This window comes from Centrocercus urophasianus, unplaced genomic scaffold (genome assembly GCF_019232065.1).
Source record: "Centrocercus urophasianus isolate 14NV4802_14NV808 unplaced genomic scaffold, USGS_Curo_1.0 seq_73, whole genome shotgun sequence".
Classification (NCBI taxonomy): domain Eukaryota; kingdom Metazoa; phylum Chordata; class Aves; order Galliformes; family Phasianidae; genus Centrocercus; species Centrocercus urophasianus.
This window is the reverse complement of record NW_024885344.1, coordinates 14453479-14467512: the sequence shown is the minus strand read 5'-3', so window position 1 is coordinate 14467512 and position 14034 is coordinate 14453479. Positions and strand designations below refer to the sequence as shown.

The 14034-nt window shown below is 43.3% G+C and overlaps 1 protein-coding gene across 4 annotated transcripts in view; it reads right to left on the bottom strand.

The window, feature by feature from the left end:
* Positions 1-5384, bottom strand: part of PLEKHA5 (pleckstrin homology domain containing A5) — a 169339-nt gene extending 163955 nt beyond the window's left edge. For 3 of the 4 annotated variants that reach the window (XM_042837634.1, XM_042837638.1, XM_042837636.1), the window contains exons 1-3: positions 5287-5378; positions 5090-5166; positions 2373-2430 (exon numbers count right to left, since the gene is read on the bottom strand). Coding sequence is in view for 1 of the 4 variants with exons in the window: in XM_042837637.1 (XP_042693571.1) it covers positions 2373-2430; positions 5090-5166; positions 5287-5384 (233 nt within the window). In the remaining 3 variants the exon portion in view is untranslated. Of the gene's footprint in view, positions 1-2372; positions 2431-5089; positions 5167-5286 lie in introns of all 4 variants that reach the window. The other variant, XM_042837637.1, reaches the window with a different exon arrangement.
* Positions 5385-14034: the final 8650 nt, after the last annotated feature.

The window sequence follows — 14034 nt, the reverse complement described above, 5'->3', positions numbered from 1 at the left end:
TGGCTCAGAAGCTAGGTGAAATTATTTATGTGATCAGGAAACTCGACTATCCTTCTTATATAACTCTCCTGCTGGACACATTACAGAAATTCAGCAGCCAAGTTTCACATGGTTGAACACATCAATAAAGTGCCATTAACATTCATTCCCCTGGAACTCCACCACTCATATCAGAACTCAAAACAATACATTTCTTTCAGGCCATACCCTGAGCATTTTTTTTAGCTTTTTTTTTTTTTTTTTTTTTTAGCATTTTTAGTTTTAGCAAAATTTTATTTTGCTTTGATCTACATAATAAGTATTGACATTTAGCAAATACATACATTCAAGCAAGCAGGTTGAAAATGCATATGTGGGGATGCCTGCATAGACAAGGTCGTAACAGCCTGTGCTGCTTTCCAGTCATGCGGGCACAGGGAGGTAGCTAAGACTCAGACAACTAGAATGATTATAATCAACACATCATCCAGAGTTACGCCGCACAGGATAGTGATTACAATGTTGTCACCCTGTCTGCGTTAGCTCTCGCATCTCGCCTAGCATTCAGCTCCACTGGTGCTAGAGAACTTTAAAAGGAGAAGCTATCATCAAGCACAAGCCTCAACCCAGCCTGAGTAGCTACACCTGTGAAACAACAAACATATTTAACTAAGGATGACAAACTGGTCCTACCATCTGAACCTTTCAGCAGACTTGACAGCACTACCCCTGCTATCCTCCTACATCGATCAAATCACAGAGAAGTGTTGTTTGTGCAACATGTTTTCAAAGATGTGGCACAAATTTAAATATAAGCAGAGCTATTTAGTGTTGGCTATCAGCAAAACAATCAACTTAATGTCTCTCTTAACTGTTACGATAAAACCGTGAACACAAGATCTCAGGAGGAGTACACAAACAAGCTACCACTTGGTTTATTCATGCATAAGCACAGGAACCGCTCTACAATAGCTGTCCTTACACATTTTTTTTTAATCCAAAGAAAACAAGCTGATATTTTCCACTTACTATAGCTAATACACTCTTTGTAGGCTTATTCTATGATAAATTGCTGAATGCAAAGGTATAGAAAAATACTGTTCTATATTCTATACACAGGTTTAATTTTCACTCTTCTATTTTTAACTATGCAAACAGAACAGCAGAGGGTGAAATCCTTAGCACATTCTTGTCCTCAGACCTGTGCAGTTCTTGTCATTTGTTATACAACACCAGTGTAACGTAAGCTACAAGAAAGCAGAACAGAACAGTGAAACAAACACGTTGTCTAGTAACAAAAACCCCTTTTAGAGAGCCTGGCACAAGTTCTGGTCACATTTTTGAAGACTTACTTCTCAGTATATTCTTTGGAATTTTTTTCAGTGTTAACTTAATGTTTTTCCTACAAGTATGTAGAATAAACCATGCAACACTTGCCTAAAACCCATCTCACAATGTTTACAACACATCTTACACAGAGCAGCTACCTTCTGCTCAACACTAAGACAAGAGCAAAACCTACCTACAGCCTACAGCTCTCTGGGTACCCTCACTGGTAATCTTCTCTTGCAGAACTCACCCCAATGATGGTTTAATAATGGAAAACACACAGCACAGTGAACAAAAATTTTTGAATGTACTGAGTAAAGCCTGCAACTTGTCAAATATTAGAAAAACATCATTTTAGCTGGACCAATACCCATGGCTGCCATTTGAGAATTTTTCAGTTGAGGACAGGCTGACTATCTAGAGAGGCAAACTTTCTAAGATGATCCAATCAACACAACCTCTGGAATTCTACACTGGAGCTCTAATTCCATGCTCCTCTTTCAAAAAGAGCATATAGCAATTATACCATGATGGACATACCCCTTCAAGCATACTGAAATCTGAAGAAAAATTACTGAAATTAAAATTAAAAAAAAAAAAACAAAAAAAAACAGTACTGGAAACAAAAACAAGTAATCTGCAAGGCAGTCACATGAAACTTTCAGATTACAGAACAGGGCTTGGATCAAGACTCTGCTCCCAACAACCAAGTAAGATCTTGCCTTTCTGAGAATATGGCATGACAGTGCATACATACAAGTGTCAGAACCACAGAAACTCAACATCTTCTTGACTTGCACAGATATTTGCTGCCAGTTGGTCAACTCATAGCAGAAATTTCATTTGAATTCAAATCCTTAAGCAACTTAAAAAGCATTAGTACAAAAACTCAAGAAATGGTTTCATCTACAGAGGATGTCTTTAACGTAGGATTTCATAGGACCAGCTTGAACAATTCTTTCCAACAACATCCATTCTTAGTTTGGAAAGAGTTCAAGACTACAGCGGCAATCAGACAAAGTAATTAGAATTACAGCACTGTGACAGATAAACTCTCAACTTACTTTACATAGTATCTTGCACCTTCGAAAGTGTAAGCTTCCTCCCAACCTGTGGGTAAGTCTGGAAAACAAGTAGCAAAGCACAGTAATTAACTTTTGAAGCACTGCTAGTTGCACTAGTCTACTCCCTAACACTAACGCACTTAACATTCGTTCCTCACTCTGGATGCTGAAAGCTCTAGTCCTACAAATGAGATTTTTAAATTGACTCAAAACACTGTCTCATTAGTTCTGTAATCTAAGACAAACAGCTCACACAGGGATCTGATTTGGATTTGTCATTCCCAAATAGTAACAGTTCAAGCCTGTCTTGTTTAGCAATGTTTTCTTCTTTGTCAAGTCACTGGAACTCACAATCATCTCCAGTCCTTTCTGCCTTCAACTTCAGTAGCATCAAATCACCTGACAGGGAGAGATCTAAGCAAAAAAAAATCAATGCAAGGAGCTTGCACAAGTCACTGGCATCGTAACAGGCATGGTATCAACTACACCACACAGCTATTTCACATTAGCATAATTCCACCACTGATGTGACTAACAAGCACTCCTGCAGTGTTTACAACTCTACCCAGTTTCAGATAAAAATAATTTTCAATGCAAATCTGGTGGAGGAATTGGGTACATCTTTTCCCTCTCTGTTATCACTCTTGGGAATCAGGAGCCCACATAAAAAAGAAAAAAAATCTCTCTGGAAAAAAAATCCAAACCACTACTAATGGTCAGCTACTTTCAAGTAACGGTTTCCTGATGTAATGGAAGATCTGAAGGCATTGGGCACCACTACGCAACTCTAATTCATCACTGCCATTACGTTTACTCCAGTTGATAAAAGCACTAATTGATAGGCAGGATTTGCTGACTGAATTAGAGAAGCAACAACATATTTTCCGTTAAAAGCAGAAAACACTCAGTCTGGAGGATGTGATTTTTCCTATTTGCTTATTTGCTCTGGATGGCTTTTATTTCACTGCTGTGAAATATCTGGGGGAAAAAAAAAAAAAAAAACAAAACACCAAAACAGAATCAAAGCATTCTGATACTGTCAGAGGGCAAAGTCCATCAAACAGGAAGACTCTCCAGCAGAAGTATTTATGCATGCTATAAGAACTTGGCAAAAAGAATACCCTTCCGGGGTATTTCTCCAGGAATAAAAAGCTCTTCAGTTTACAGCACAGGATAAGTTTCTCTTCGTCGACTAGTAAATGTTTCACAGTATTATTTACTAACAAGCTTCACAATACAAAATTCCAAGAGAAATTCATTCACTCAGAAATGGTCTCTTCTGACATATTTTAAACTTCTTTTGAGTATGTTCAGAGATGAATTAACAAACACATGTACATACAGAAGATGATTTTCTCTGCAGGTACTTCTACTCTACTTCTGATCTACAGATCATGGCTATGGTAGTCAAGGTCATACCTCACTGAGCGTTTGGAAATAAATTTCATTTCACAGAATCATAGAATTGCTTAGGTTAGAAGGGACTGTAAAGATCATCAAGCTCCAACCTCCTGCTGTGGGCAGGTTTGCCAAAAGTTATTTACCTGATAATAACTCCCCTAACACTGTATCCAGCACTACAGATGCTCTAAAGCAAGCTGCGCTTCCCTTAGAAGGGGCTTAATGGCAGAAATAAATGAGACACTGAGAGAATTGCTGGTGAATCACCATCAGTCAACAGTTGCCGCTGACAGCTCAAAAAAAAAAAAAAAAAAAAAAAAAAAGGAATTAATGCTCAGCTAATATTAATGTCCAAGTAGCAGAGCACTTCACATACATCTGCCCTCATGCACGCTGCTGTGGATGAAAGCTGCTTTCTCAATTAATCCGAGTACTGAGAGTGGGGAAAAGAGGAGCCTGATATCAATCAGCAATTCTGTTTCCCGGCATTAAATGACTCCTTCAGCATCAGCCCTTCACTGCAGATTAAGCCACAGAGTTCTGATAGCCAGAACCCACGCTCTGTGAACTCCTCCCAACTCGCAGAAGACCGTCCACAGCTTTCTAAAAGCCCATTTCCGATTCTTAAAGAACGGGAACACGTAACAAGCACGAAACAAACACAAACATCAACCAGATCGGTGTGGTCCGATCTGCGGGCAGCTCTCCTGCGGTTACACGCAAAAGGAGAAGCGCTGGGAGCCGCGCTCCAGCACCTCCCGGCGGCAAACGCACCCCGCGATGCGGAGATGGGCGTCGGGGCTGCACCCCCAGCGCCTCCCGCTGCTCCCGCTCCGGAGCTGACACCGCCTTCCTCCCAGCGAGTTATCCCAGCGCTCGGGTCCCCTTCCTCTCCCCCCTCTGCCCCTCTCGCAGTCACTTGGAAACCACCCACGCGTTCAGCCCGGATGGGAAAGCGTGAAGAACAGCAGGGTTTCCAGGTGACCGGTTGCCGCCGGCAGAGCCCAGCGAGGTGACACGGGGGGCACGGGTGGCAACGAGAGGATGCGGGGCAGGTGAACAACCTGCAGACGGCCGAGAGCTCTCACGGTATCACAGCGGCGACACAAGGCGGCAGGAAGAACGCGAGGGAACGGCTCGGAGGTTAAAGGCGGGTGTAAAGGCGGCGTGCGGAGAGCGCAGCGGGGCCGGGGGCAGCGGGAGGGGCCGGGACGGCCCGGGCTCGGCCGGCGGCGGGCGGGGCGGCAACGCGGGGCCGGGCGGCCATGGCGGGGCAGGGCCGGGGGTCGCTGCCCTACCGCAGGGAAGGTTCCTACCTGCGCTGCGACGGTGCCCGGTGATCACGGCCTCTCCGGTCAGCGGGTGCAGCCAGGTCGTGCTCTTCGCCTCCTCGCTGCGGGGACGCACACAAGGACCGGTCAGCGAGCAGTCGGGCAGCGGTCTCCCCCCCCCACCAACGCGCCCAGCCCCCGCCCCGCGACCCCTTCCCTCCCCCCAGCAATGCCCCGCTCACTTGATGAAGAAGACGCGGCCGCCCTGGCTGATCCCGTAACTCCAGCTGCCGGGCAGCGCCCGCAGCCGCTCCGCGCTCAGCTCCGCCGGGGCCGCCATGGCCGAGCGCAGCTACCAGCGCAGCCGGGGAGAGCCGAGGGGAGCGGAGCGGGGGGGTGAGGGGGGAGAGCGGCGCGGGTACGAGCGAGCGCGTCCCCGCCGGCGCCGCCGACACCTTGGGGAGAGGGCGGGCGCCGCGCGCTGGGGAGGAGCACGGCGGCACGCCCCGCCCCGCCCGCCCTGCCACGCCCCGCCCACTGCGGGGGCGCGCGCGGCTCCCCGCTTGGCGGCACGCCCGCCCGCGGGGGCGCGCCTTCTCCCCCGCCGCGGCCGTTGAGGCGGGGCTGCGGGGCGAGTTCCGGCGGGGGGGAAGGGCGGGAGCGGACAATGCGGGCGGCGCGGTCTCTGAAAGGAGCCGGGGGTCGCCCGGTGGGCGACGAGTTGCTGGTCGGCAACAGTGATGCCGAAGGGAAAGAAAGGTCCTTTCGCTGCCGTGGCCCGCCTGGAGAAAGCGAAACGCAGGCCTGGGGCTAAGCTCAGAGCCAGCGCCTGTCCCGCGGCGGGATCCTGATGTGTGTCACAGCCCCCGGCTGCCAGCAGCAGCTCTGCTCCTCGGGTCTTTACGGCACGCTTTCCTACAGGAAATTAAACTTTTATCGAATTTCTTCCAGGAGCGCGTGTGCTCCTCTGCTCTCAACTTCTGACTTTCCTTTTATTTCTCACGTGTGGCCTTCAGCAGTGAGCAACACCACGCTTTTCTCTGGGGACCCAACGGCTGTGCCCAGCCGCAGACCAGGGGCACGGCCAGGAGCGTTCTGTGCTCCAGGAGGTGGTGGTGACCGAGGTGAAATCCACGCGCGGAGGTGGATCTGTGCATGTTCTTGTGATGAGCAATCTGAGTGGGTATGCTCAGCTTTGATTGAAGTTACAAATAAAAATCACAGATTACTAAAGCTGTGTGGTGGCTGTGATCTTTCTGAGAGAATCTTGCCTTACAAAACCATGTTCTAGACCAGAACTGGGAAGCCTGGGGTGTTCCTGCATCCACAGAAGCATTGAAACTCTGGGCTTGCTGCGTTGTGAGGAACAGCTTTGCCCTCCTTGTGTTCCCATTCTGATGAAATCTGACAAAGCAACTTGCCACGTGGCTCGTTCCCCACCACACCTTGTGGCTAAAACCTTAAAACCCAGTTGTCCTGTACAAGGTACTCCAGACCCAAAGCACAGTGAACGTGTCAGCAGACACTGTTATCTTTAAGTAACTGAATGTGAGATAAGAATCCCTCTCTGCCCAACATTACCCTTCGTTTCCACTCACCGCTGACAGCACCTGAGATTTATGGACTACCAGACAAAGATTCGCTGGGGAGAACACAAGTTATTCTCTAAACAGTTCCTTCTCTCCTCAGAGCAAGAGCCCTCGGGTGACGAGTAAAAGTGAATAATGACCCTTCCACTGAGGAGCTGTGGAAGGCTGCCTGGCAACAGCATGGGGGAAATCACATACATTTTGGGCTTGTGAGGCAGTGATCACAACTGACTTCCCTCATGCAGCCTAACCAACGCAAAGAGCAAGTGCTCTCAGTCTTGAGAGCACTGCAAACCTTCCATCATGCCGAATCAGCTTTCTTCACTAGCAGAAGGTACCATACAGCAGGATGTGTACTGGCCCAGATCCATGAAATAAGCTAGATGATGATAGAATTCAGGTACATAAATCCTTCCAAAACTCAGCATGTGCTTTGTTGAACACACCTTCGCTAGGAAAAGAAGTTTTGCAAGTTGCAGCCTTCTTTATGTTTTGCTTGTGTTTGGACTAGCTGCCTTCTTGGTGAAACTAAGGACAGCAGTGCATAAAGTATTTCAGAGCCTGCCTGAATTCTTGGATAAAAGTTTGCCATGAAGGCCTGATAAATTGGCTGCAGTCAGACCATGTGTAGGGAGGACTTACAGGATTAGTTTCTTTATAATTCACAGCAAACAGGTTGGTGACAGCGTCACCACCAAGAAAATCGCTTCATCCTGCAGGAGGAAGAAGGGTTTTTAGAGCCATGTCATTCTCTTCCCAGGAAAATGCTTTTGCTCCATCCTCTCGGCTATTCGGAAGCTGAGACTGTTTTGTGAGTACACTGAAGGTGCTCCACCTCCCCCTTTGAAGTCACATTATTTTGCAAATTATTGGGCTATATGGTGGTAGCGTGACTTGCTGGTCTCATGAATAGGGAGCTCATCCAGGGCGTGATGGAAAATCCTGGTTCAACACCATTGTTCAGGGACTCTTAGTCATTTTATGTTAAACAGTCATCAAGTAAAATCCGGTATTTGTAGTTCTGAAACATATGGAAGGCACATTTGGACTCTACTTTCAGGAATTAATCCTGCAAGATGGCATGCACCATGAATTCATGTTGCTTTGACTTAAAGGGAGCTTATAATCAGGAGGGAACTTTTTATACAGCCTGATGGTGACAGGACAAGGGGAAATGGTTTTGAACTAAAAGAGGGGAGAATTAGATTGGATACTAGGTGGACATTTTTCATGGAGGATGTGGTGAGGCATTGGAGCAGGCTGCCCAGAGAAGTTGTGGATGACCTTTCCTTGGAGTTGTTCAAGGCCAGGTTGCATGGGGCCCTGGTCAACCTGATTTAGCAAGTGGCAACCCTCCAATGGCAAGGGTGTTTGAACCGGATGATTTTCAAGATGCCTTCCAATCTAAGTCATTCTGTGGTTTTATGGTTTCTCAGAGGTCAGTGCTTTATCATTTTGTGGAATGGAGCCCTTGAACAGTGTGAGTGAAGCCACACTTGCACCATTTGTACAGGCTGGTACCACTTGGGTTAACAGTCTTTCATTCTGAAAATTGCTGTTTAGTCAAAGTTTTTGCTTCAAACTTAGTGTGAAGGTTTGCTAAAAGCAAATCGTACACTGAGATTTGATAAAGCTCATTAGGAGTGTGTCCCTTTTACAGTCAGACAAGTTCTTAAGTGCTTTTTAAAAAGACTTTAGAATAATATATTTTTTAAAAAGCCATGCCACCTAAAAGGATTAAAATTGTCTTTTAAAAGCAGTTTATATCACCATAACAACTCCATGCATATTTTACCTTTCTCATAATTCTTTTTTTTTTTTTTTTTTTACTATAAAAACGAGCCAATAATTCCAAATGTGAAATGGTCAGTCTGATTTACAAGACTCTCATAAATCCATCAGGATGCTCTCATCTGGCCAACAGATCCTCTTCCCTGAATAGATGAAGAGGAACTGCTGAAGTAGTGACTACTAGTGAACAACTGCTCTCTGCCTTCTGCCTCCATGGACTGATATGCCTGTTGCTCCTGTCACTGATGGGAAGCAGATGGAGGATGTGGAGCAAGTTGTTGCTGTATGTGTGAGGCAGGATGAGGAACAGAGCCCTCCCAGCAGTATAATGGCCTTTCATTCCTGAGAGCTTGGGATAAACTGAAAATCTGGCTTCCCTGAACTTTTTTCCATGGTTCTCCAATTTGAGCTCACTTTTTTCCTTCCTCGTTCACCTCTCCAAGACAGTAGCTTTACTAGCAGCTCCCTTAGGGTCAGGGAAGACATCAGAGCACTAAGTTTACTGATTTATTATTTTTTTTAATCATTTCAGCTCAGTAAAGTAGTCATAATCAAAACATTTAAAATTCCTAAGGCAATAGAACCCTGTCCACAAAAACAATAATCCCTTTAAATGGGATTAATTAAAAACCAGCACTGGGAGAGCATTCATTGACTAAGACTCAGAGAAATCCACCCACACCTCTCCCAACAGGTATGAGGTGACAACAAATGGTGAGCCAAGAAAAAGAGGGTTAGGTTTCTAAGCCAGCAACCTCTGAAGCAGGCAGAGAATGGCAGTTTTGACACTCCACCTAGAACTTATTCACAGTCTTGTGTTCGTCAAGGCTGATTCTATGTATTCTGTCAATACGAATGAAATTGGATGAGGCAGTAATACAGACTTGTCTGTGACTGTACATTTTTATGCTGTTTAGCCAGCAAGACAATATAAAATTTAACATGACAAGAAAAGACCATTGCTGGGGGTGCACTATTTCACATTCTAATAAGGAAGCGACTTCTGAATGGTGGGTCCCTTTTTAATCATAGAATCTTAGAATATCCTGAATTGGAAGAGACCTCACAAGGAACACTGAGTCCTTCCTTTGGACGCTCTCTTTTTCCCCCATCTGTAAACTAGTTTGTTGTGGGGTTGTTTTTTTTTTTGCCTCCATAGTGATCTTGCAGTGCATGGTGAATCAGATTGGTTTGCTAATCTGGTATAAAATATGACATCAATCCTCTCAAATGATTCCTTTCCCATTAGATCAATGAATTGATCCAGCTTGTCCTGATCCAACACATAGAGTGGGGAGAGAAGATCCACTCATGACAGAAGGGGAAAAAATCAACATTCTCAGAAGTTAGAATATCTTTGTGTAGATACAAGAGGCAATTTGACAAGGTCAGAGCAAACAAGAAAGAAAAGTTGTCTGAGACAGCCTCTGCAGACTGCTTTATTGGTAGAATGGAGCCTCTTTTTGCTATAAAGAGCCTGATAACACTGCAGGGCTCTTGTCCAGTAGCTTTGAAGGCTGCAAGTTTTCCTAGGGGTCATTAGTCCAAGTGGCACAGTAGTCTTCTTCGGGGTTAGTGTGGAACATTGATCTGACTCAACAAGCTGTGGATCATTAACCTCACAGACTGATTTCACAGTTTGTAAGATAAAAGTTAAAGCCCACGCTTACTCAGGCAATAGAAATTTATTTTACAGTTTAATTGGTTTAATAGTCTGTGCTAAAAAAAAAAAAAAAAAAAAGTTTTGTTCATTTCAAAAATTTTCTAAGCTGCAATTAATGATTTTCAGGTAAGGTTGTGTTATGCAAAACTTTTCTTTCCCTTGAGACAGTACATCCTTACATGAGGATTCAATTATTTTCCATTTAATTTCCTTAAAGATCCTGTCAAACTAATACAAAGCAAACTCCAAAGCAAGAGAGTGAGATTTACTTTTCCTTGGCAAGGAAACATCAGAAAAGCAAATGGGTTCATTATTCTTCTGACCAGCATCATCTTGTCAGAAAAATATTGACCATTCAGAGCAATTTTGAACAGAGAACAGTTCCTTCCTATTGTTTGTCTTCTAACTTTAGAGACTTGTTTACCTTTATGTCCATGTCACATATACCACAATGAGTTTCTGGCCAAGTCCTCCAGCTTGAGATGATAGATGCCACAGTCAGGTCTTCATGTTTTGTTTACTGAGCATAATATATTCAACCGTCTCAGAAAAAAATGAGGCCTGAAGATCAAGAGCTGCTTTGCTAAAACCTTCTTCTATTTTTTTTCGCTGCTTCACAGACCACTAGTTTAGGGAGCCTTCAAACAACCACAAGGCATGTAGTCGCCTGGAACTATTGCATTGCAGTTGAAGCACATTTTTTATTGTATTTTATTGATCAAATTAGGTTAAATTAATATAAAGAAGGAAATAATTTGTGAGAGAAATAATGAACTCAGCATCCTGCCTGGTCCTCTCACTGATAGTGGTTAGCCACAATTGTTTTAAGCCAAGAAATTTCACCTTCTAAATAATACTGTGATTTGAAAATCTAGAATAAAATCATACACTGTACAACACATAAATTCTCTGCCTCTAAGCTGGACCACAGGTCTCGCAGGTCTCTTCAGTTCTGGTAGACTTCAGCGTCTGCTTTTTTATATTAAGTCCTTTTCATTACTGTTGCCCTACTTCTCAAAAACATGTTCTGTTTCAAGCAAATAAGGAGAAACTTCATGAGAAACATCCAGAAGTTTGCCACTGTACATATACATCCTCAAGGGTGCAAAGTCCTGTAAGTCCTTCACTGTGTGATCTGTTCTCTTGTGCGTTCTTTCCTGTATTTGTTTAACGGAGCCAGTAAGAATTTGCAGTATCTTTCCATTTTTCATCCTGTTAGCAACCACATAGCAAAGGAATAGAATTTTAAGCTATCTCTAACATTTCAGCAGCTGGTAGCGTGCTTTCAGAGTAATGCAAAATAAAAGCGTGGGTTTGATCCTTGAGATTTTTGTAGACGTTCTTGTTACAATCTTGATGCCATTTTCCACAAAATGTTGTGCTGTGTATACCTTGAAGAGCTTTAAGTGATACTATTTTTACAAGATATTTTACCTCATAATCAAATCACAGTCCATTTTCTGTAATTACCACAGCTGGAAAAATATGTATGCCAGTCTTTACAGACTAGACGTATGATTACCAGTGTAGTGGTTATATTCTTTAATAATGCTACAGCAGAATAATGAGAAAAGTAACATATTTTTAGTCTGTAATTTTTCCAACATTACAGACAAATCCAGGACAGCTCTTAACTTGTTTGAAAGTTTGCTTGCATATTTTTAGATACAAGCTGGTATCTGTTCCAACACTTGTTATTAACAGCATTCACCTCTTGTCATCCTAGCGCTTTCTGAACTGGTCCATTTGCCAGAAATCCTATGCCAGTTTCATATATTTTCATTTACTTCAGCATTCCTATGTACTCACTTTTTAAAATTTTGTCTTTAGGGTCCCCTGTTCTTCAATAGTATAAGCTTTTTCAGTGGTGGGTAGGACAGAGTTTCATCCTTTCAGGTTTGGTACTTTTACTCCTGTACTGTTCCAGCCACAGTAAGAATGGTTTGTCCACTGCATGACATGAGTTTTACCCACTTGTGCTGGATGGAAATATAACAGAAAAAGTATTTCTGAAACCTTACTTGCATAATTTCGTCCAAATGATATTTTTTGATATTTCAGTTACTGAGATAGGGTTCTTCAGAAAAAATGAAATAGTTTCCAGGCCACTTTTACAGCAGCAGTGAGCTGGTCAATGCAATCAGTACAGTCTAGTGCAGAGCACTCCATCCTTTAAGGCCACCTGTCACTTGGTTACACCCAGTGATCCACCATCATTTGTCTTTTTAGTGCTTGCATAATCTTAATTGGTAGTTGGTACTCTGGAGCAGCCTTATGCTTGTCTAGTTCTGTCATATTTGGTTTATTCTTGTGTGGTTTTGTCATTCAGATGGTTTTCAAAATCTTTTGATCTGTAGGCCTCTCTTTTCCAGGGGAGGCACAAGCCCTGTGTGGCAGGCTTGTGTTCGCTAACAGCATGGTTAGCTTTCATTAAACACCTGGAAGCAGTTCACAGATCACACAGTCTGTAGCTCCCTGGTTAAGTGTTGCTGTTAATGCATCTCTGCTTTTTTTTTTTTTTTTTTCACCAGTTGTTTCCATCTCTCCCTACTTGTAGCAAAGGTTAATCTAGCTTGATTTTTAGAAGTTTGCTTTTATCATCACACTTTATGTTTTCCAAAATTAAATTTTCTTTATTCAGCTATATTAATCGCTTTTTTTTTTCCAGATTTCTAAATATTTAAAATGTTTGAAATTTTAACTTAGCACCCCTGTGGTACCTCCTCCTTCCTTTTGTTATTCCATATTAAATACCTAAAAGATACGCTTTCTTTTTTTTCTTAAGAAGAATTGCTTTTGTTTCCTGCACCAAGTTCCCTAAATTTTGTAATTCAGTTACCTTGCCAGTCAGTCCATTACTACCATAACAATCTCAGGGAAAGTAACAGTCTTCTAAGGTTCAGTATTTTAAATACTGCTTCTCACTAGCACATCCATTTTCTTTCGATTTCCTTTCTGTCTTGCTGCTCCATTGATTGCACTAGTTTTACTTTCTCATTTTTCCTTCCTTTCTCAGCCTCCTATTTCTAGCACTAAGGATAGCTGATGCTGTTTCTGCCTTGAACCCTACTTCCTTATCTTTGCCTCCCCTAGCACTCTCCCTCCATTGCATTTCAGCTTCTGACAAGGACCAGCATTGCACAGAAGCAGGTGAAAACTGTGACAGGATGACCTCTCTGCTATTCATTTTCCCCAAAGGCTGCATTTTCTCTGCCGTGTTCACTGTGCACCTGCCCTCACTTGTGGTAATTTCTGCAAAACTCTGCATTTCCAGATGATCCCCAGAGGAGTCTGGATGGTGATGTGAATAATGTCCACGTCCTCCTGTCTGATATGACCATCACTTCTTTATTCTACCTGCCCACTTGTTTTCCATTTTTAATGTGACACCATCCTTCTCCCACTCCTGTACTGAGCCCTCCTTTACAAATGATATCTGGCTTTCCATTTTGCTCTTTTGGTAGCTGATGACTTCATTTCCTACAATGTGACCTGTGCTTCTTGCAAGTCCAGTTCAGCTGCTCTGTTTCTCCAAATGAGTAGTACTCTGTTTTACTTTCCTTGTATTGTTTCACCATGCTCTTTCCGTCAGTGAAGCTAGTGAGAACACTAAGCCTTACTGTAACTTTTTAATATATCAGATTTTAGAAAGAACAGGAAAGCATATGGCAGACTTGCAAATTGAAGATTTGCTCTTCTTAAAGCTCTGTCCATGCTTTATTGTACTTGAAGCATCATGTGCAAAAGCCTTATACTAGTCTCAAACTAGAAAGAACACAAGAAAACTCACATCAGGCTGTTGCAAAAAGCTTGGAAGACAAAGAGAACTCTTGAGAATCTGAAATAAATTAAGTAATCCAGAATCTCAGGAAATGATAGAAAAAGAAAATAAAAAATTACTAAGGGAGGGCATTTAAACAGATCCTGTAACAAAGACAACTGCAGAG